The 22,255-nt window shown below is 41.5% G+C and overlaps 1 protein-coding gene across 2 annotated transcripts in view; it reads left to right on the top strand.

Moving 5' to 3' along the window:
* The first annotated feature begins 3,127 nt into the window (after window positions 1–3,127).
* Hacd2 (3-hydroxyacyl-CoA dehydratase 2) overlaps window positions 3,128–22,255 on the top strand; it is an 86,934-nt gene continuing 67,806 nt past the window's right edge. The window contains exons 1-3 of one of the 2 annotated variants that reach the window (XM_051191410.1): window positions 3,128–3,327; window positions 6,046–6,163; window positions 20,523–20,541. In XM_051191410.1, coding sequence (XP_051047367.1) covers window positions 3,173–3,327; window positions 6,046–6,163; window positions 20,523–20,541 — 292 coding nt within the window. In that variant the 5' untranslated portion in view covers window positions 3,128–3,172. The remainder of the gene's footprint in view (window positions 3,328–6,045; window positions 6,164–20,522; window positions 20,542–22,255) is intronic. The other variant, XM_051191409.1, reaches the window with a different exon arrangement.

A 22,255-nucleotide genomic window follows, 5' to 3' on the forward strand; every position in this document is an offset into this window, starting at 1 on the left:
TGCTTGGCTAGGTAGAGCAGGGTGGGAAGTGAAACTTCAGTAGGCATTCAACAAAAAATACTTTTGCTAAAAAGCTCTAGCTTCCTACATGGGCCACAAAGTAACTAAAAGCAGAATAAAACCCAAGCATGTCTATCATCATTTTTAAAAAATATCTGTCTCCTTTACTTTGGGTCAGTTACATGCTTCATTTTGCTCATGGGTAGATTAATCAATCAGAAAGTGTCTATCTAAAACATGCTGTAGTGGTTTTAATAAGAATGGCTTCCCTATTCATATATTTGGATCTTAGCCCCCTATTAAATGCTTTCTTCCATTGCTTTGATCATAGTGTCTCTTCACTGCAATAGGACAGTGACTAAGATACATGGTAGTACTTATCCCAGCACCCTTTAAAACTAAAGGTACAACAATAATGGTAACTGAACTATTTTGCTGTCAGCTATTTACAATATCATGTTCCAGAAACCATTATAGTACCCGAAGGTCTCCAGTCATTGTCCTAATACTGTAGTCACTATGGATCCAGGAACAGCAGAGCCTTGAAGACAGACCATCCTACTATGAGAGTACCCTCAACTGGGAACAATCTTCTCATTGAACCAGCTTATCTTCTCAATAGATATGACTCTTCCTCCTACTTTACAGAACCAGAACTGAGGCAATCCCACATTGGCCAAGACTGCTTATCCACAAACACTTCTTGCCTCATTTTCCAGTTCTTCTGTTTATACCTAACGCTTTTGTCAGTGCTCCAAAAAAATGAATTACTGCACCCACTGATCTGTATTTCCCAATGTAGTCACACTGGTTAAATCTCTTTTCTCTGCTCTTCATAATTACTCATCATCATGGTGTGTATTGGGATGGGTGGCTGTGAAGAGAATGTTGGCACTTGGATCCAGGGCTTATTACCTAAGCTCAAGTAACAAGACCAAAGGGACAAACAAACTATTCAGATTATTAAAGGTCACACTGAACTTCTTACACTGTATCTTACACTTATACTGTATCATTAAAAACCATTTAAATGCCACAAGGGAACAGGATGAGAGAAGTAGTAGATGTGTACAAATTTGTACTTAGAAAAGATCACCTTTACTTTGCAGAAGTGATGGAGTTATATAAAAATGACTACAAGAAGATATACTGAGTTTTAAGTTGATTTCCAATTTTATGCATTCGTGTCTCCTACGTCCCCATTAAATATATTATGTTTTAAAGAGAATCAATTAAATGAATGAGAGAAGCTTTTAGGTGAATGATTATTCTGTAAATAGTTCACTTGTTTATGAGAAAGGTTTTGTTGCACTTTTGATCTGCCTCTTTAAAAATTATTTATTTTAGGAGTGTTTTTACCATCATTGTATGTATGTATGTATGTATGTATGTATGTATGTATGTATGTGTACCATGTGTGTTCCTAGTGCTTTCAGAGGTCAGATGAGGGCAATGGATTCCCTGAAACTAGAGTTAGGGATGGTTCTGAACCACCATGTATATGCTGAAAACCAAACCTGTTCCCTTCTCACTGTCTTGTTTTTTAAAGAAATCAGGAAAAACAAGGCCACAGGATGCCTTACAATCTTGGAGAACAGTAAGGGATGACAATTCAGAACTGCTCAGTCTCTACCTCTCAGTTTTTGGGGATCCCATGATTTTAAATCCTATAATCATCCTGATGCTCTCAAATCTCTCTCCCTCCCTCCCTTGCTCTCTCCCTCCCTTTCTCCCTCCTTCTTTGTCTCCCTCCCTCCCTCTCTGTCCTTCTGGTCTTCCTGAACCTCAGAGTCTAAATTCAATTGTCTAGTCAACATCTCCACTTGGACTTCTAAAAAGTATTTCAAACTGAACATAAAAGTCCTGATTTCTGCCTTCAAAAATCACTTTTTTTTTTTCCAATTTGTTCTTCCAGGCTGTCCAATGTCTCTTTTACGTCCCATTAAAATCTAATGTTCTGTCTAAACATTTTATGAACTGTAATAAAATATTCTGAAAATTCAGTGTTCATCACTTCACTACTGTCATGACCTGGGTTATTGTAATAGTTTCCCAACTGATAGCACTTTTCACCAACTACTACATATTTATTCAAGTCTGGCTCCTGTGTAATCTCTGGGAGATTGAAGACTTTTTGTCTTTTTCCGTCAGTGTTATAAACTCTAGTACAACCTTGTAGATGCTCCATAAATGCTTCTTGGAATCAATACATATTTTATCCCATTACATAAATAGTAACTATTTAAGGAGATGCTTGGTTGCATGAACATAGATAGTAAGGTAATTTGACAAAGAAACTCCTAGAAAAAAAAGTGAGTGGGGTCAGCAAATAAAAGCAGTTTCCAGAAGTTGTTTTTGTTTTAACTCGGTAGGAGTTTCCAACCTAGCCAAGACCCTGTGAGTATAAACAACTCTTTACTCCTCACATGGTCCTCAACTAACCACCGAATCACCTTAAATCCTCCGTCACAAAAATCAGGCCTATGAATGGAGATGAACTGCCTAATTCTTAGCGACTGCTGGGAGTCTCCGCTGTACAGTGCAGGCTAATTAAAAATTACGAGACAAGGAAGAACCTGTTGAAGGCTGGTTCCCCAACTTGGCTACAGTTAGAAGAAAAAGATGCGTGTTACAAAAATGCTGGTTCCTTCTGCTGTCTTGACAGGATGGAAGCTTAACTGATGTCAATCGCCCTAATCTAAAATGACAACATTTTGGACAATTGTGTACAGGGATGAAGACATAGCACCTGAGAGAGGCTTAGAAGAACAGGGACTGGGACATATCCTTTGGATCCAGCAGGAAGAGATGGTTATAAGACAGAGAATGGCCAGAGACAAATTATCCACCTATGCATAAGACCAGGCCTGGAAGGTGAGGCCCAGATTCACATTAACCGAGACACACATGGTGTCGGACGCTCGTGCCAGCGTGCCGGAAATGGGGAAGGAATTACCCCCATCCAACATGGCGGCAGTAACCTAGATGAGCCCACAGGCGGGAGAGCCTAGAGCGTCTTTGCCCTCACCCAAGATGGCGGCCCCGTGGGCGCTGCCCCGGCTCCGCCCCGTGCTGCGGCCCCGCCTCTCCTTCGCCCCTCCCTCCGCCCCCTCGCAGCACCCAGTCGGGTCTGAGGTGCACGCGCGAGGAGAGCGGGCTGCAGGCGCTTGACATGGCGGCAGGGGCGGCGACTGCGGCGACCAAGGGGAATGGGGGCGGCAGTGGCCGAGCCGGGGCCGGGGAAGGCGGCGGCACGCGGAGGAAGAAGGGCCCCGGGCCTGTGGCCACGGCGTACCTGGTCATCTACAATGTGGTGATGACGGCCGGGTGAGGCTGGGCGCGGGGAGGCGGGGAGCGAGCTCTGCGGCCAAGTGTGGGAACCGGCACCCGGGGCCGCCGCGGTGCTCGGTGCTCGGTGCGCGGTGCGCGGTGCGGGCCCGGCGGAGCGCGGGGAAGGCTGGTCCGGGGCTGCCCGGGCAGGGCCTCGCCAGGGCGGCCGGGCGGACTGGCCACAGGTGCGGGGCGGAGCGGAGCGGAGCGGAGGGGAGGCCAGCCCGGGCGGCCGGTCACGAGCCGCGCCACAGAAGCAGCGCTGGCTGCGGAGACCATTCATTTCAGCGGTGGTTTTCAAAACCCCGGCAGAGCTTGCTTGCATCTCCCAGGGAGTGGGGACGCGTTCAAAGTTTTTGGCCAGCCACCCGAGTCGGAGCTGTCCGATGGACGGATTTAGACTTCCTAGATAGGACTGGGGCAAGTTGAGGTTGGGAGAGTATCGACCCTCAAAAATGGTGTTAGCCCATTTCAGTCTGTTCCTTAATAGCGGGGTTTTAGTTTGGTTCTCACGCAACTTGCACTGTGACTTTGAATGAATCTGCTGCTTTCTCTGGGCCTCTGGTTTTTTTCGGTTAGGTGGAATTGGGCTAGGTGAACCCAATTTCGCAATCCGGTGTGGTTTTGATGAGGTGAATTGGTGGATCACAATATAATTTGTTAGGAAATTTCTAAGCTGAAAACACACACACACACACACACACACACTCTCTCTCTCTCTCTCTCTCTCTCTCTCTCTCTCTCTCTCTCTTTTTCTTTCTTTGCTTTTTAAAGACTAGAGCTCTTTATGTAGTCTTGTTTGGCCTGGAACTTGTGATCCTCTTGACTGTTGGAATTAGGGGCCCATGCCACCACTTTACACACACACACACACACACACACACACACACACACACACACACACACACTTACTTTTTCTTTCTTTGCTTTTTAAAGACTAGAGCTCTTTATGTAGTCTTGTTTGGCCTGGAACTTGTGATCCTCCTGACTGTTGGAATTAGGGGCCCATGCCACCACTTTAGACCCCTAGTAGTCATTCCTTTGTTTACTTACTGGTCCGGGAATTGAACTTAGGGCCTCACGCAGGCACTCTTCTCTGCTATATCTCTACCACTGTAGCTATTTTTCCCCAGCTATTTTTTAGGTAAAGCTTTCAAATATACAGAAAATAATTAAGGACTGTATATTGAAAATCCAGTTTTAATTGTTTTCTAGAATAGGAAATACATCGGCAAATTTTAAGATATACACCAAGACATACTATACAGGGCCGATCCACCCAGGTCACCTTACTTGAATCAGCTAATTTTGTATATCCTTCAGATGCTGATAGTAGTACATGCTAATTACACTTACTGTAGATTTACAGTTAGTATGTTGCTTTTTAATGAAGAAATTGGCTGGGAGAGAGGTAGGCTTATTGCTAGTAACAGAAATGGGAGGTGTTAAAACAAAGGCTCATGCTGGGCATGGTGGTTCTCTGAGTTCAAGGCCATCCTCGTCTACAAAGTGAGTTTGAGGACAGCTTCATTATGGAATTTAACAGGGAATCCTAGGGCCAAATATTTATTTTTGAGAAGGAAAATGGAGCAGAAAGGTAATGTTCACAACTGTATATTCCTGGCTTTCTTGTTTCATGTTTTTCCAATCAATAAGCCTATTGATCTCATTTGGTTTTGGGAAATTTAAAACTGTCCTTTTTTCAAAGGCAACTTTTAAATTCATATTCCATAGGTGATTTAGATAAGAAAGATTATATATAGACATGTCCCACTGAGACATTGTGAAAATAGTTTAAAATATTTTTCCAGTCTTAATATTATTATTAAAGACCCTTTAACAGCACAAACCAAACACTTTATTCCCCTTAGACTTTCTGGGATGTGATTTAACTGCACAAAGACCATATTTGTATTAGCCTTGTTCTCAGCAGATATATTTACTAAACAGCCAAGCCCCGGATGAGTGAGGTGCCACTGTGCAATTTTATTTTAACAGGATTCTGTAAGTGGTGTAACACTTATTTGTGCTACAACTTGGCCTTTGGGAGCTGTAGTCTGTGTGTCCATCACTTTTATACCACACTTGCAAAGAAGGAAGGTTTGTTTTGGTGCACAGTTTTGGAGGTCCTGCCCACAGCTGAAGGACCTCCTTGTGTTGGGTCAAGTGACAAAGCAGGAACAGCACTGTGCACCTTGTAATCATGCCACAAAAGCGGAAGAGAGAGGACACTGGGCACGTCCACAGTGACTTACTTCTCACTAGGCCTCACCTCTCAAAGGTCCCACCACCTCCCAGTAGTGTCACTGTGGGGACCATGCCCTTCGGGGTGGTGGCATTAGACCAGTGGCTCTCAGCCTTCCTAACACTTGACCCTTTAATACAGTTAGTTCCTCATATTGTTGTGAGCCCCAACCATAAAATTATTTTTGTTGCTACTTCAAACTGTAATCTTGCTACTGTTAATGAATTGTAATGTAAATACCTGTTTTCTGATGGTCTTAGGCAACCCCTGTGAATGGATTGCTTGACCCCCACAGGTTGAGAACCACTGTTAGAGCCAAACCACTGCATTTGATAAATCTAGGATTCTAGGATATTTTTTCTTTTTTAAAAAAAACAAGCAGTGTTTTTTACTATGTCTTTTTTTTAATTATTGTAAGTCCAACTTACTTTTTGTTCTCTTTCCTAATTGCACTTTCTCTGTTTGACTAGGTGGCTGGTGATAGCAGTTGGGCTTGTGAGAGCGTATCTGGCTAAGGGCAGCTACCACAGTCTTTATTATTCAATAGAGAAGCCTTTGAAATTTTTCCAAACAGGAGCCTTACTGGAGGTATGTTTGAGATTTTTGTCACTAATTTCAAATGTTATGAAGTAGAAAACATGCTATTATTATGATAAAGTATATTGAATTGCTTTATCCCTGTTAGATTTGCTTTAAACTGGAAATTTTGTTTTATGAAATTGATGCCTCAACTGTCTTTGAAATTCAAAAAAAAATTTAAATTCCACTTAATATATTGCTTGGGATATATTTTCTGTCCAGCTGTTATAGGAAATTAAATGATGCAAGCTTGTGTTAGGGTTTTGAAAAATTCTAGGAATGCCCTAGTGAAGTGTTGACAAATGCGTACATTCAGGGCCCATATAACAGGTGTTGTTGTAACAGGAATGGTGAGTGTCATTGGTGGTTATAGTATGTTAGTAATAGATTGGAAACACAGCAGAACCTGCCCAGAGACATCCAGATCTAAAATAATTAACAAAGACTTTGAAGGACAGTAGAGATTCTCAGTGAGACTGGTGGTTCTGTGATTATCTTCGTCCTCTTTGTTCAATTAGTGTAGTTCGGGTTATGAGTATAATTGGATTTTTGAGTTATGTCTGACAGAAAAAAATCCAGCTCAAAGAATTTTAAGAATAAAGAAATCTTCTGGTCTGAAGCTGATAAAGATACAAAGTTATGGGCTGAAAGGATGGTCTAGCAATTAAGAGCCCTGGCTGCTCTCACAGCAGACCTGGGTTGGATCCCCAGTACACATGGTGGATCTCAACTGTCTGTAACTTCAGTTCCAGGGAATCTGACGCCCTCTTGACCCCCAAGGGCACCATGAATACACAGGTAAAAACACTCATAAAAATAAGTTAGTAAAATAATGTTCTAAAAAGATAAAAGGTGAACTGTCAAGATGAAAGGGACCAGCTCGGGACTGAGAACCAGTGATTTGACATCAGAGCTCTGATTCTCTTAGGCTCTACTATTATGGACCTCCTTTATGTGGTGGGAAGGGGTTTGTTTTTCTGAGCATCTGTATCAGGCATATTTCTAGGAAGGATTCTGATCAGCCCTGTTTGTACCAACTTGATCAGCAGGCTTAGAGCACGTGCCTGTTCTTCTGGTCAATGGACTATAGATTTTGGTAGTGGGAAGAGGGACTGAGGTTATTTAGGGTCATACAAAATCAAAAGCTATTTAGTTGTAGTGAGAAACCTTTGGGTAGTATAGAAGACATGATGCTCAATTTATTTCCCAGCATGACATTTGTGTCTCTGGCAATTTAAAACCCAAACTAGGGAATAATGTTTAAGAGCTCCAGTTCTCACCCTCACTTTTAATAAAAGCAGAAAGTTGTGGCTTCTGTGCTTTTGCCTCTGCTTTTTTCTCTTAGGAAGTAAGCCCTCTTCAATCTTGGCCCATCAGGGGTGCTGTGGTGACTTCAGCATCCCCTGAGCGCCTATTCCGGCTGTGCTGCGTTGACCAGCTCAGCCTGCAGATTGGTCTTTTATCCCTTGTCCACCTTTTTGGTTTGGAAAACAATTAGGCTAAATCCAATTTCTAATTTCTTCCTGTCCAAATAATATGAATCCAAGAAAACCGGCAATTCTTGTGGCAGGCTTTCTTGGACTGCCAGCCCCCAACTCATAACATGGAGACTTATTATTAATTATTAATGCTTGGCCTTAGCTAGGCTCGTCTCTAGCTAGTTTTTTGTTTTTGTTTTGTTTTGTTTTTTTCTTTTCCTTTTAACTTAAATTTACCCATTTGTATTAATTGACGTGCTGCCCCAAGGCTTGTTTACTTCATCTGGGTTCTGCCCATCCTGCTTTCCTGCTTCCTCTTTGGCTGGCTGGCTGGCATTTTCTTGATTCTTGTCAGCCCCACCTGTCCCTCCTCTGCTTAGTTATTGGACATTCAGGTTTTTATTAGACCAGTCAGGTGCCTTAAGCAGGCAAGGTGAAGTAGCAACAACACACCTTTACATAGGTAAACAAGTGTAGCATAAACAAATGCAATACACCTTTACATAGGTAAACAAATGCAACATAAACAAATGCAGCACACTTTTACATAATTATTTTTGCAACACAACGTAACACATTTTTACATAGTTAAACAATTATTCTGCAACACAAATAAATGTAACACATCTTTACATCGTTAAACTAATATTCTATTCCACAACAGATTCCAGTGTGAATCATTTTTAAGCTTAGTACCAGGAATTCCTGAAACTGGGAAGAAATAAATAAGTAGCATTCTGTTTCCTCATCTTGGCACACACAGTTCCCTCAGCTACAGAGAAGCACATCTTAGAGCAGGGCCATCAGAAACTGCCTCAGTGCTTGACATAGGAGGCGTTAATCAGGGTTGAGATATGTCAGCCATGGGGATTTCCTTGAAGTTTTTTTAATATACAAATATAATTTTAAAAATTTAAGTATGTCTTAGGGAAGATAAATAAATTAAACAATGCATTACAGAATTCATTCCAGAGTCAAGTCTTAGACTTTGAAGGATGATTGGCCTGTTCATCTCTGTTGAATTTTTAATAGGGATTTACGAAATTAATTTTAATTTTTTTTTGTTTTATCTTTGTCAGTCTCCACTGAAAACTTACTACATGACAAATCCTGGATTTGGTTTTAGATAAAAGACTGTGCCCCTAAAAAGGAAAAGCCTTTCAACCCACCCACCTGCTAAGGGAGAAGGAGACATTAAAAAGGATTGTGTGCAATGATGTGATGACCCCTAGAGACAAGCAGGTGAACATTGCAGAGGTCCACTGTCGAAAGAGCCTGCTGAGAAGCGTTTCTTGTGCAGTTCTTAAGTAGGGTTTCATCACCTACATAGCAAACTTTGTATAATCTTTAGATGTGTTCAGATTGATTAATTACACTGTATCCCATTAGCAGGATGAGAAAACTAATCCAGATAAAATAGAAGTTAGTTGTTCCCAAGAAATGTCAAATCTTCTTATGAATATATAAAAGACTTAAGGACATTTACTAAGCAAGCCCAAATGGTCAGGTAGTGACATGTCCATACCAGAAACATGAATTATTGATGGCATGCCCAGCCTGGACAAACCATAAAAACACACTGTGTAAAAAGAAGGCAGACACAAAACATCAACAGATTATGTGACTCCTTTGGCATGAAATCTCCAGGACACAAGTCTGTAGAGGCAGGAGAATGACTGTTTATAGGTACAGGGTTTCCTTTTAAAGGGATGAAAATGTTCTAATGTAAATAGTGATGCTGACTGTACAACTTTGTGACTGTATTAAACAAAATCACTGAATTGTACACTTATAAAGGATGGATTTTGTAGTCTTGTAAATTATGTCTTGGTTTTAAATGCTATATGTCTAAAGTGTGCTGTGGGTAAGATCTTTCTCATTTTTGCTTTGGATTCTTGATAGTCCTTGATAAGGCAGACTTTTCCTAGTTTGTCTGTGCAGAGATTGAATATTAGGCTGAGAATATAGAGTCTGGTAGAGTCCTAAGTTCAGTTCCTTGTACACACACAGACAAATACTTGGGTTGATGTTACAGTTGTGGTAGATTTTGCTTTTGCTTTTTTAAATCTTGTTTTGTGTTTTGGACTGAGGTTGAATCTAGAGTCTCGTGCACTCTAGGTAAACACTGTATTATATTCCCTTAAAAACAAACAAAAACCTTTAACTGGAGCAAGATAGCTCACTGGGTAAAGGCACTTGCTGTGCAAGCCTGGGGACCTGAGCTCAGTCCCTGGAGAGGACATGAGCTGATGCCACACAGTTATCCTCTGACCTCCACACATATGTGACACCCCCTCCCCCACTAATAACACATAGTTAAAAAATATTATTTTTGAGATAGTGTCTTGTTAAGTTGCCCAGGCTGCTCTTTAACCCCCTTCGTAGCTCCCCCACCCATGAACTCGAGGCCCTCCTGTCTCATTCGCATGAGTAGTGAAGACTGTAGACCTATACCAGTAAGCTGGACCAGAATGGCAGTTGAAAACAATTTCTGAGTAAAGTTGGATTTCTTCATGCTTTTGGTTAAAACAGGAGTGCATGTTGGCTATGTCCCAGGACTGAGGGTGAGGTTTCCAACAGGTTGAAGTTGTTTGCACAGCCCTGTTGGGCTGGGACAAGCCACTTAGATTGCTATGTACCTCATTTATCTACCTCTGTCCTTCTGGTCCTCGTGGCCCATAACAACTCTTGTTATGTCCCACTCCCCCCCCCCAGATCTTCTACTGTTTAGAACCCTTACCTATGATAAGGAGAACCATGCAAGCTCATTTCTTACCTTTTCCTAGAGCTGGCCTATTGCTAGGTTCCAAGTGGCAGACTTAGTTCTGGAGGGCTGTGAGGGACCTCAGACAACTTCTGTCAGATCTTGAAAATCCACTAGCTCATTCTTGGTCCTGCTTCTGTGTTCTAGTCAGAGTCTTCATGCTTACTCCTTCATCCTTCAGATCCCGAATGAAATAGCAAATGGTTTTCCATGCTTTTTAAGTAGAGGGCAATGCAGTTAACCCATATGTCTTTAAGAAAAAGCCTCCTAGCTCAAGCCCCTGAGTGTTTCTGGCCCTGTGGCTCAACCCTTAGCTATTTCCCATGTTAGTGTCCAAGGTATTACTAATAGATTTGTATGCTACAGGCACATTACCAGTCAAGTTTGCTTCTGTGAACTGGTGTGGGGATAGTTCACAAGAGGACAGTTTTTCCTCATTGTGGGAACCTGTTGATTTTCCAGTAGCAGTTTTATGTCTTTTGGAACTGTTGTAACAATCTACATGCACTTGTTAGACTCCCTCTATTCTGAAGATTGCTTTTGAGAGAATAGATCTCTAAAAGAATTTGGAAAAGCTAGCAGAGCCAGTTATGTGGAGACATCTAGTACAAACTCGTTGAACAACAAAGCCCAGAAAAACTAGCTTCAGAAACTGTAAGAACTGAATGGGAGAAAACGAACCTGGATGTAAGAAGTGTCACAACATTTGACAGGCACAGGGAGTCTGTAGGAAATAAGAACCTACCCACACAGGTGTCATTGCTTGACAACTCAAGCAAATAGAAGTTAAATAATACAGTGCTCACAGAGGTGAGAAAGCTAATGATTTTAGAACAGAATGTGCTAAAATTAAAAAAAAAAAAAAAAAAACAAATCCAACGCCCCCAAAACTAAATATGTTGATAATGACTGTAGGGCAGGAAAGGGCCGGTAGTGACACAGGCAATAACCCTGAAGACTGAGGAGACAGTTGTTCCCAAGAGCATCTTAGGTAAAGCAGAAGCCATTGAGAACTGTGGACTTCACCATTTAAGACAGAAGAGCGTTACACAGTATGGGCTGCCTGGCACGAGGGAGAGGCCGTATGTTGGTGGGCTGGCTGGTGGGTGCATGGTACTAGAACAGGGAGACACAGCCTGTGAGGAATGAAGCTCACTGAACTAACCATTAGTGTTAAAACCAGTGCATCCCCAGAACTGAATGCAGACATGAAACCTTTCCAAGAGTAATAAGGCTATGCAAAGAAATGGGAAAATTTGGTGCATGTAATTCAAAATAATCATGAAGAAAAAAAAAATAGAGACTTTTCTGAGTGGAATTGTTGGTTATTGACAGTTTATGGCACACTACAGAGGAGCTTTTCTGCCGGGGGTGGGGGGGAAAATCTCTTTTTGTATTTCTAAGTTCTTAAATTTAGAGCAAAGACCTTAAGTCCTACAAGAAAAGAAACTTGGAACAGAAACAGTCAAAGCAACTTAGAGCCTTAGATGCAGGCCTTCCTAGAGAACAGAATCCGTGTGGAACTGGGTGAGAGCAGCAGGCCCTTAAGGAGACATTCTGACCCCTCCAGAAGCAACAGGACTCGGGAAGAGAACCAAAGTCCAATTGCTGTTACATAGATAATGAGTCTTTGGCTCTGTGTGTTCAAACTGTCTGATTAATAATGCCTGTACTAGACAGTACCGTAGCCATTAATCAACATGGTTATGGGGCCTTTGAGACATGGCTGGTGGGTCTGAGAGACTAAGTTTTAAATTTCGTTTCCATTTTGGTAGGTATATGTGACTAGTGACATCTGCATAGCCCAGGATAGATAGACCATGATCCAGATTGCACCCAGAACCACCTGGAATTCCACGATGTGGTTCAGATTCTGTCAGGACAGAGTGGAGTAAGAGGGGTGGTGAATGAGAAGGAGGCTAGCATGCTGTGAATATTTTAACACCTGGAGTTTGAAGCTGCTGCTTTTTTTGTTTTGTTTTGTTTTTTGTTTTTTTTTGTTTTGTTTTTCCAGCCAGGGTTTCTCTGTGTAGCTTTGTAGACCTGGCTGGCCTCGAACTCACTGAGATCTGCCTGCCTCTGCCTCCTGAGTGCTAGGATCAAAGGTGTGTGCCACTACCACCCAGCTGAAGCTTCTTAATTCCTAGGTTTAGAATAATGAGACTAATTACTGAGATATGTAGGTGTTTTCAGATTAGGAAAACATGTAGAATAAAAGCAAAACCTGGGTGTTGGAGAAAGGTTTGAAGGATATTGCTGTTGCCAGCATTGTCTGTGGGGAGTGAGGAGTTCAGGGTGCTGAGGAAGAGCTATCTGCTCCTACTTTTTGTGCTTTAGTATACATTTGTGTACCTCTTAGATTAATCTTGAAAGACACATAAATTATATGTAACAAATATAATAAAAAACAGAATAGGTGAGGAAAATAGGATTAAAACCGTTTTTAAATAAGGAAAATGATGACTTAGGTAGCTTGTGGATTCATCTTGCAGCCTCAGCTTGAGAGCTTGGGGACATGGAAACATAACAGATCTGTTTTGCTATAAAGAGACTTTCAAAGTTGAAAATGAGAATGGCAGGGGCTGCAGAGTTGGCTTCTGTGCCTCCCGAGTACCCAGGTTCCGTTCCCAGCACCCACAACACACCTAGCTCACAACTGTCTAACTCCAGCTCCAGGTAATCTGATGCCTGCCTTTTCTGGCATCTGTGGGTACCAGGCACGCACATGGTAGACATACATACATGGAGGCAAAACACTCATATGCAGAAAATAAAAATAAATCTTAAGAAACAGTGTGACACGAGAATTACTGTAAACTTACAAGATGATAGACAAATAGCATAAGTAAATTCTCTTGATAGCATATGTGAGGCCCTGGTTTCAACTCAGTGCCACAAAAAAAAAAAAAAAAAAAGTGGGTGGAGAGAAAAAATGAGAAAAGAAAAGCTGGCTGCCACCAGATGGGCATGGTGGGACATAACTGTGAGCCTAGCTGAGGCTGAAAGACTAACTGGGAGTTTGAGATCAGCCTTGGCTAAGTAGTAGGACTGGATCAAAAGAGGAACAGGCAGAGTGGGAGGGAGGAAGATCACAGCATAAGATAAAGCTGATTTCACAACAAGCAGAGTTGTGTGTGTCTGTAGCACGAACATGGGAAATCATTTGATGAGTAAATGTTTATCCAAACAGAGAAACAAAATGTGTAGAAAAGCTGGCAGAAATGCTTGAGAAGTGAAAATAGAGTGCTTAAGATTTGTCATACTATACATGAAAACATTGCAGATGCGAAATTTAGTTCCTAAGGTAGTTTTTGTCTTTAGCATTGTGACCCTGTTCTCTCTTGGGCCTTAATTTGTTGTGTGCAGTGAACACACTGGATTAAATTACTTCCCAATGTTAAGTTCTGTGAAGCTTTAATACTTCACTCTCAGAAAATGAGACTTAAGCAAATAATTTGTCACTATAGTTCTGCAAGATAGTGAAATTAAGTAACAATGAGAAAATATCGTTAATAGAGAAATTTCACTTGTTTTCTCTTTTGAAGATGTAAAAGGATTTTGGAAAAACATCTGGTGTCTACAAAGGTGATCAGCAAATGGGCTTTCCTGTTTTGTCTTGCTTAGGTTCTAAACATTTGGGAAGGAGTAGGGTGAGAACGTTAGAAATAGCCCATGTAGTGAAGACTTGACTGGAAGACATGCCCTGATTCCTCCCTGAACCCCAGAAGTGATTTCACACTCCATCACATGTGGTAGCAGCCAGGGTGACCTGGAAGAACCAACCCATGAGAACTTGGGGTTCTTTTTTTTTTTTCCCCAAGAACTTTATGAATACATTCATTGTAGACAATAATAGGTTTCATGATACATTTTCCACATATGTGTATCACATGTGGTGGTCACATATACCCTGCTTGCTCTCTCCCTGCCCCCTTCCACATAAGGCATTTTATGGAAATTTCAGGTGAGACAGAGTTAAGCACACCCTATTTATTCCTTCCAAACCTGACACCAAGATGAGTCATCCTCTTTTCCTGGGGTAAATAAATTAAAAGGTGGAGAAAGACCAGTAGGAGTTGTCAGAAACCCTGCTCTTAGCTACCTGAGGAGAGAGTTCTTCCTTTTAACAGTAAATGCCATGTATATTCACTATTTGAATTGAAGATGATGAAGGAGGTGATGAATATTGTTTATAAGCTCCATGCCTCAAAATTGCCCCTGTTACATTTTAGTGTCTGTCCCTCAAGACAGCATGTTAAGGCTAGGGGTGTACCCCAGGGGTAGAACACCTACTTAGCATATGTGAGACCCTAGAATTGATCCTCAGCAAAGGCTAGATTTTATATGAATGGACTTTAAACAAAATGGGATTATCTGTATATGGTATTTTACTTTCCCAATTGAGTCAAATTTGGGTTTGTACTGCACAGTACAAACTATAGTAGACACAACTTGGGGTGTGTCTAGAAGCTCTCTCTGTTCTTGAGACTGAACCCACAGCAACTGCATCTCTTGCCAATGACTCACCTTCTTAAGTCAGTTGAAAGGGACACATCCTTGACCTGTACTGGGCTGGCCAGGATTTTTTCCTCCTACATGGTTTGCTGTTCACCTTGACACTTGTTAAACTGTGTGGATGCTTTGCTATTATTTCCTTACCTTAGATTAAAAATGAAATTAGAGGGCCTGGAGAGATGGCTTGGTGGTTAGGAGCTCTGGCTGCTCTTCCAGAGGACCTGGGTTTCCAGCAACCACCTAGTGGCTGATAATCCTTTGTAACTAGAGTTCCAGGGAATCTGGGGCCCTCTTTAGGCACCAGGCATGCACGTGGTACAAAGAACATACCTTTCAGCAAAACATCCATACACATTAAGTAACAAAATAATTTTTTAAATGAAATTGGAAATGTTGATAACTTGCAACATTTCCTCAGTTCAAATCATAGAAGCTTTTATAAAAAGGGTTTTTCTAAATAGCAATTATACAAGATGACATTTGACACTGAGGTTAAAATTTAAAACCAAAACCTCTGTGTGTGTGTGTGTGTGTGTGTGTGTGTGTGTGTGTGTGTGTGTATTTTTTGGTAGACAGATAGTGTAGCATTTGTATCCACTGGGAAAGATCAAAGACTTAATCCCAACTCATTTAGATTAAATGAATTTATTCTTACTGCTAGAAGGATGTCGGCCTTAGAGCCAAACAGCATGCTGTGCCAAAAGGAAATAAAGGTGGGATTTATAAAAGTGGATAACAAGATATACAATACAATTATCTATGGAATTCATAACTAGGCAAGAAAATTGTTTACTTCCCCTAGTTGTTTCTCTTTTCCATTGTATAGCAACAAAAAGACCACTTCATCCCAGGGATAAGTAGGTTTACAAAAGCAGAAAGCAGGAACATCATTATCCTATTCTAATTAAATCTTCAGGCCTCTAGGGTCTCAAAGGCATTCCAGGGCAAAGAAAGGTCAATGGCCCTTAAGGGGTGCCTGCTATCATATTAAGTTTCTCTAGCTAACAGGGGGGTTCTGTGAATTATACAGGTCTGAGCACTCTGGGGGGACGTGTCACCAGAATAGAGCAGGCAATAACACAGTGCTACCAAGTTAGGACTGACTTTCATATCCCCCCCCCCAATATCTGTGACTTTATTCTGTGGATCCCAGAACACTGGTACCTCTTATGATAGCAGTTTTCAACCTGTTGGTCACAACCCCTTGGGGGTTGAATGACCCTTTCACAGGGGTCAACTAAAGTCGTCAGAAAACACAGATACTTACGTTACAGTTCATAACAGTAGCAGAATTACAGTTATGAAGTAGCAACGAAAATAGTGTTGTGGTTGGGTGTCACCATAACATGAGGAACTAAAAGGGTTGCAGCATTAAGAAGGTTGAGAACCACTGTCTTAGGAGTAGAGAAATTATGAGAGTATTTTCAGTGTCATAATCACTAGGGACACTGCTCACTTGATGCCCCATAGTCCAACTCAATGAAGATTTGTTCTAGCCTCTCATAGTATATACCAATACTGAAAACCTTCACAAGATGTTAGAGGAAAGGCTTAGAAGATTGCTGTAGGCTTGGTTGCTGCATCACATACAGTCAGCAGTTTGCAGCAGCACACACTTAGCTCCTAGTTCTGTAAGTTAGAAGCTAGAGCCTGTGGGTTCTCTGGTCAGAGATTCACAAGACTGAAATCAAGGTGTCAGCATCAAGCATCAGGGAGGCTGGCAGATGTCCTGGGGTTCTTGTTTCCTGGCTAGCTGTTGGCTGGCGGCCATTCGTCACTCAGGGACTATTCCTTGCACACAGCCCCTCTAACCTCCAAGTATGCTATGCTGAATCCTTGTTCTTTGAGTGTCTCTGGCTTCCCTACTTCTACCTGCCACAGAAGACTCTTGTTTGCTTTCCAGTTCTGAGACTTAAACCCAAGGTCACATGCATGCTAGAAAAGTCTTAAAGTGTGCTTATGATTGAGTCCAGTCTACCCACACCATCTATGTACTTTAAAGTCAGTTGACTTACTGAGGTACGGTACGGTGGCCCATGCCTGTAGTCACAACCAGGGAGCTGAGGCAGGAGAGTTGCTACAAGTTTGAACCAAGAATCAGGCTGGCTATGTTGTGATTTCCAGGGCAGCTTGAGCTACAGAGTGAAATGTTATCTATAAATAAATAAACATTAAATAAATAGACATTTTAATTACATTTGCAAAATCTCTATCCTACAATATCTAGATCATTGTTTGGATAGACAGATAGTTGTAACCTTTAGAATCCTGTGTGCTAACACCATCAATTTGAAAGAAAAAGCTAGTATGAAATAAAGATACTACCTAAAAATAATTTGTTCCCTCTCACATTGTGTGGCACTCCTAGCCTGCATACTTAGCTGAGAAGTTTTCAGAGTGCTAGTGTTATTACTGAAAGATTAACAAGATAGCCCAGAAATATGAGGTAGGGGACTGAAGGTTGCTACTCAGACTTAAAGCATTAAATTAGTGAGGTAGTTCTGGCTAGGTGGTACACACCTTTAAACCCAACATGCAGGAGGATCTCTGTGAGTTCAAGGCCAATCTGATCTACATAGCAAGTTCCAGGCTAGTCAAGGATATATGGTGATACCCTGTCTTTAAAAAGAAAAAAGAAAAAAAGGTGGGAAGGATGCCTTCTTTAATATAGACTAATAATATTTCATGTTATTGTGTGATGATAAGAAATTTCAGGCTGAGCAGTGATAGCGCACACCTTTAATCACAGCACTTGGGAGGCAAAAGCAGCCAGATCTCTGTGAGTTTGAAGCCAGCCTAGTCTACAGATGAAGTTCCAGGACAGCCAAGGCTACACAGAGAAAGCTTGTCTCCAAAAACCAAAAAAACAAAAAAAGGAAAGAAAGGAAAAGAAAAAAGAAATTTCAGTTGTAAAATAGAAGTTGTATTTTGTGATCTCTTTGGTTGATTGTGTATGTGTATACATGGAAGCTGGAAACCAGAGAACACCTTAGGTATCCATCTTAGTGTGTTTTTTTTTTTTTTTTTTTTTTTTTTTTTTTTTTTTTGACTCAGGCTTTTTCACTGATTTGGAACTTTCCATGTAGGTAAGGCTTTGTCCTCATCAGCACTAGATTACCAGCCTGGTTTGTTTATTTATTAGTTTATGTGTGGTTCTGGGGATTGAACTCTGGTCTATAGTGAGCTATTTCCCAGCTCTGGTTTTTAATTTTGTCTGAAAGGTCCCCAGTCTAATGCATAACTATATTGTTGCCTCTTGAAGTGCTGTGGGCTGTTTTGCTGTGGTGGTGATTCATTTTCTCACAATTTATCTTTTGGTCCTTCTTTCAGTATTTAAAAAATAGGGTGTGCAAGGAATTTTTGCACACTAGGCCCAGGATTTCAGGACAGAAGGATACATCTTCTGAACTTTCTTAATTGACCCCTTGGGATAACGTACAGAATGCTGTGTGCTGTTCTTTGTACAGAAGATCTAGTTGATATGAGATAATAATTCCATCTGTCTGCTCTGCAGTGTTTCTGTCACTACCAACCTTACTGGTTGTTTTGTTTCTCGTGAGAGTGTGAGTAAGCTACTCAGGGTGGTGTCTGGAATTCTTACTACTTTTTACGTTTCATTGATTATGTGGGGGCGGGCACAGGAGTCACAGTGCACATGGCAGGAGGGAGGGCACACTGGGGAGTCAGGCCCTCCATCTCCCTTTCCACGGGTCCTCACAAACTCGGTTGCCCACATTGTACAGAAGGGCCTTCACCTGTTGAGCCATCTCCCTGGCTCCTGAACACTTTATTTTTAAATCCAAATTTATGAATTAATATTGTATCTGGTTGTAATATCCTTATGTCCAAACACATTTACAAACTGAAATATAAGTATATTTAGCTAAATTACTTTCTTTTATTTCTTCTTTGTGTATCAGGATAGTTTCATCAGGAAGGTGAAGGGGGCGTTGTAAAATCTGTGTAATGAAAGGAGATGCTCAGCCTCGTAGGATGGAGACCTAGAAAACAGGATAGCACAAATTGCTGCCATTTTTTCCTTCAGTGCCCGGTCCTTAATGAGCAGTCAGGATGTCTTGTCACATACATGAAGAGAATGCGTGCTGCTTTCTGTCTTCATAAAGGATGTGCTTCCTTCATGTACTCCGTCTCAGCCCTCATTTTAATCTAGACATGTCATCGAGTTTTTCAGCTATGTAGCAGGAGATTCAGCTTCTCTTGTAATAGTCATCACACAGTTGTGATTTTCACGGGTGTTTTTTTAAAAGGATAACATGACTGGCTGGATGGAGATTCTTCTCTTCCCTTCTCAAGTTTCTGTGCTTTTACATAGCTCGGTTTTTTAAATCCAGGCTCTCCCCCTCTACTCTGCTCTCTCCACCCCAAATGGGGTTGGGGTGTTAGTGAAATAAGGAGCCTTTAAGCACAGGGCAATAAGGTATATTTTAGCTAAAGTCTATCTTGTGACACTCTGGCTTCCGGGTCTCATAACTCAGAAATACTGGTAGAAAACACAGAGAAGACAGAAAACCAAGGCATGGGTTCTTGCCTAGGCCATTGCTGACCACTGTGGGTAAGCTGTGCATCTTTCTGGGTTCTGGTGTTCCCACCCACTCCCCTAACTGTCCTGTCCACCTGTCAGGGTGACTGGCGGGATCAAATAAATGACTGCTACAGGTGTTTTGTAAAAGTGGTAACAGGAGCTCCAACAGATTTTACCCTTATCTCCCAGAAGAACTCTTGTTCATGAACTTAATCCTATAGTTGGCTTCAAGACAATCATTACCAGTGTTAAAAGAACAGGGATTTAGAAGGACAGACACAGTTGGCTAGGTGGGAGGCCATTGAGTAGGGTGGAAATGGCATTCTCACTCCAGGTGCTAGAAGTGAAAATAAGACAGATCTGAGATGCATCAGCAGGGATAGGAAGCCAGTGGAGATTTGGGGGTGAGGGGACATTAGTCTAACAGACTGGGAGCCCAGTGCTCTCAGGCATAACATAGGGAGGAAGTGAAGTGCTTGAATTGAGGTAACCATTTTGAGATGCTGATGCAGTACATGCAGACGTCCAAGGAGGTTTGGAAAGTAGACTTGGAGCTGGTGTCTAGAAATTAGATGAAAGAAGAACTCTGCAGCAAGGATTGTTGAGGGAGGCAATTCAGGGACAAGGATAGGGAGCTTTGAAGAATGAATGTCTGCATTGAAGGGTCTGCTGGGCAGGAACAGCCAACAAAGGCGCTACTGATGCCACGTTGTGTGGCCTGTGACAGTTCTGTTCTGCAGATTATGGGACACAGGAGATGCTGTGGTTTGGCTGTACTTGTGAGCTGATGAGTTATAAAAGAGGTCATTGACATCTAGCAAGCCATTATGTGACCATTAGGTCTTTAGGATCTCTCCCAGAAAAACACAAACTAAAATGAACAAATAAAATCAGTAACAAGTTTTATTTTGTTAAATAGCCTGTAGCAAGGTTTAAAGTAGAATGTTTGTTTTGTTTTTGTTTTTTCTTCAGATTAAGTATTGTTGGCCACTGCTGAAAGAGCAGTTTATGTGCAATAACACTGTACTCACTAATTTTCTTTCTCCGCCCCTTTTTTTTCCTCTCTAGATTTTACATTGTGCTATAGGTAAGTAGACCAACTCCCCTCCACACCTTCTGAATGCATTGAATTGTGCCCTTTAAAGTCATAGATGATTGGCTTGGTTTGATCCTTAAAAGTCAGACCACTTAATTATTATGTAGATAATTGCTCTTTAAAATAGTTTTGTTTTCTTACATAGTAAGTATTATTTTGATGTTGTCACCACATACCATTTTCTGTTGCAGCTCCTTTTCTGTCAGTTTAGGAGGTGTCTCCCTTCTCAGGACAGTAGTAAATAAGTAGGGGTGGTCCCACGTGTTTCTAAGCATGGTTCGGGTTCTGGTGCTGTGCTTTGTTGGAGAATTTCCCTATGATCTGTATATGGATGGTGTCGTGTGTGTTGTAAAGCATAACAGTTTTAACACTTATGTATAGGAGTTCTAAAACAAGCAGATGTGTGCGTGGTTGGTTGGTTGGTTGCTTGCTTGCTTGCTTTTTGTTGGAGAGTAATCACATTTGCTTCCAGTAATGGGACAGATAGACATCTGTTATTAAACACAAGTCAGTTTTAGAAAGTGGACAGGTCCTATAAAGCAAGCAAGCCCACAGGGCTCTAGATTTGTCTGACAAAGGGACAATATAAAGATGCTATTCATTGAAACGTACCAAAAGTCTGAAAACTCGAAAACTGTGACTCCAGTATCTCCCAGTTAGTTTAACTCACAGCAGAAGTGGGCATGGGTACTGTTGTATGTGTAGTATGATTTCTATTAATGTTTGACTGTTTTAATGTTCCAAATTACTTATCTTATTTTAAAATATGTTCCTTCACCTCTTTAAAATTTCTATCTCTGGAAGTAATCACCAGTGGGTTCATTTGTTCATTCATACAAAACAAATAAACCAAAAGTCTCATTAAATTCCTGGTGGGGCGGGGTCTCACCTGCTGCATGAGACAGTGGGGATGAAGAGTGTGCAGTTACAGATGTGGTCCAGGAAAGCCACGCCAGCTGAGTCCTCCGTTCTGTGGCATATTGTGCCCAGAGGACTGCTGTGTATCACTCTCCTGTGTGTTGATACTGTCTCCCCATCAGACTGTGAGCTCCTGGCAGGCCCCTGACACTTGGATAATACTTTCAAAGCCCTTCTTTTTCCTCAAGGACATGTTCCTTCAGTGACAGTACATCATTGTTCTTTGCTACTGTCTGCATTTTTCTTCACAGTTCACAGAATGATCCGGATTCTTTATCTTACTAATAGTGATTTGAGAGGTAAAGGGAAGAGAATCTCTGTGAGTTCCAGGCCAGCCTCAGTTACATAATGAGACCCTATCCAAACAAAAATCCAAGACAATTTTATGTTGACCCTAACCTTTGAGTCTGCAATTTCCTCCTCCTCCTGGATAATTCCTCCTTGTCTCTTCACCTAGATATATGGCTGATTCTTATCCCTCTTCACTACTGTTTATGCCATGTTGTGTGTAAGTGCATACATATACCACAGTGTGCATCTGGAAGTCAAAAGACAAGCTTGACTGAGTCTTGGTCTTTTACCTTGATTAAGGCAGGGTCTGTTGTTTGCCACCACGTGCATTAGCTAGCTGACCCCAGGCTTCCAGGAATTTTTCTGTCTTCTCCCATCTCCCCATATAAGAGCTAAGATTATCTTAGTTTCCTTTGCTGATGCTGTGACAAAATAACCTGACAAAAGCAACTTAAGGAGAGAGGGTTTATTTTGACTTACAGTTATATGCAAATCA

The sequence above is a fragment of the Phodopus roborovskii genome, unplaced genomic scaffold (genome assembly GCF_943737965.1).
Source record: "Phodopus roborovskii unplaced genomic scaffold, PHOROB, whole genome shotgun sequence".
NCBI lineage: Eukaryota > Metazoa > Chordata > Mammalia > Rodentia > Cricetidae > Phodopus > Phodopus roborovskii.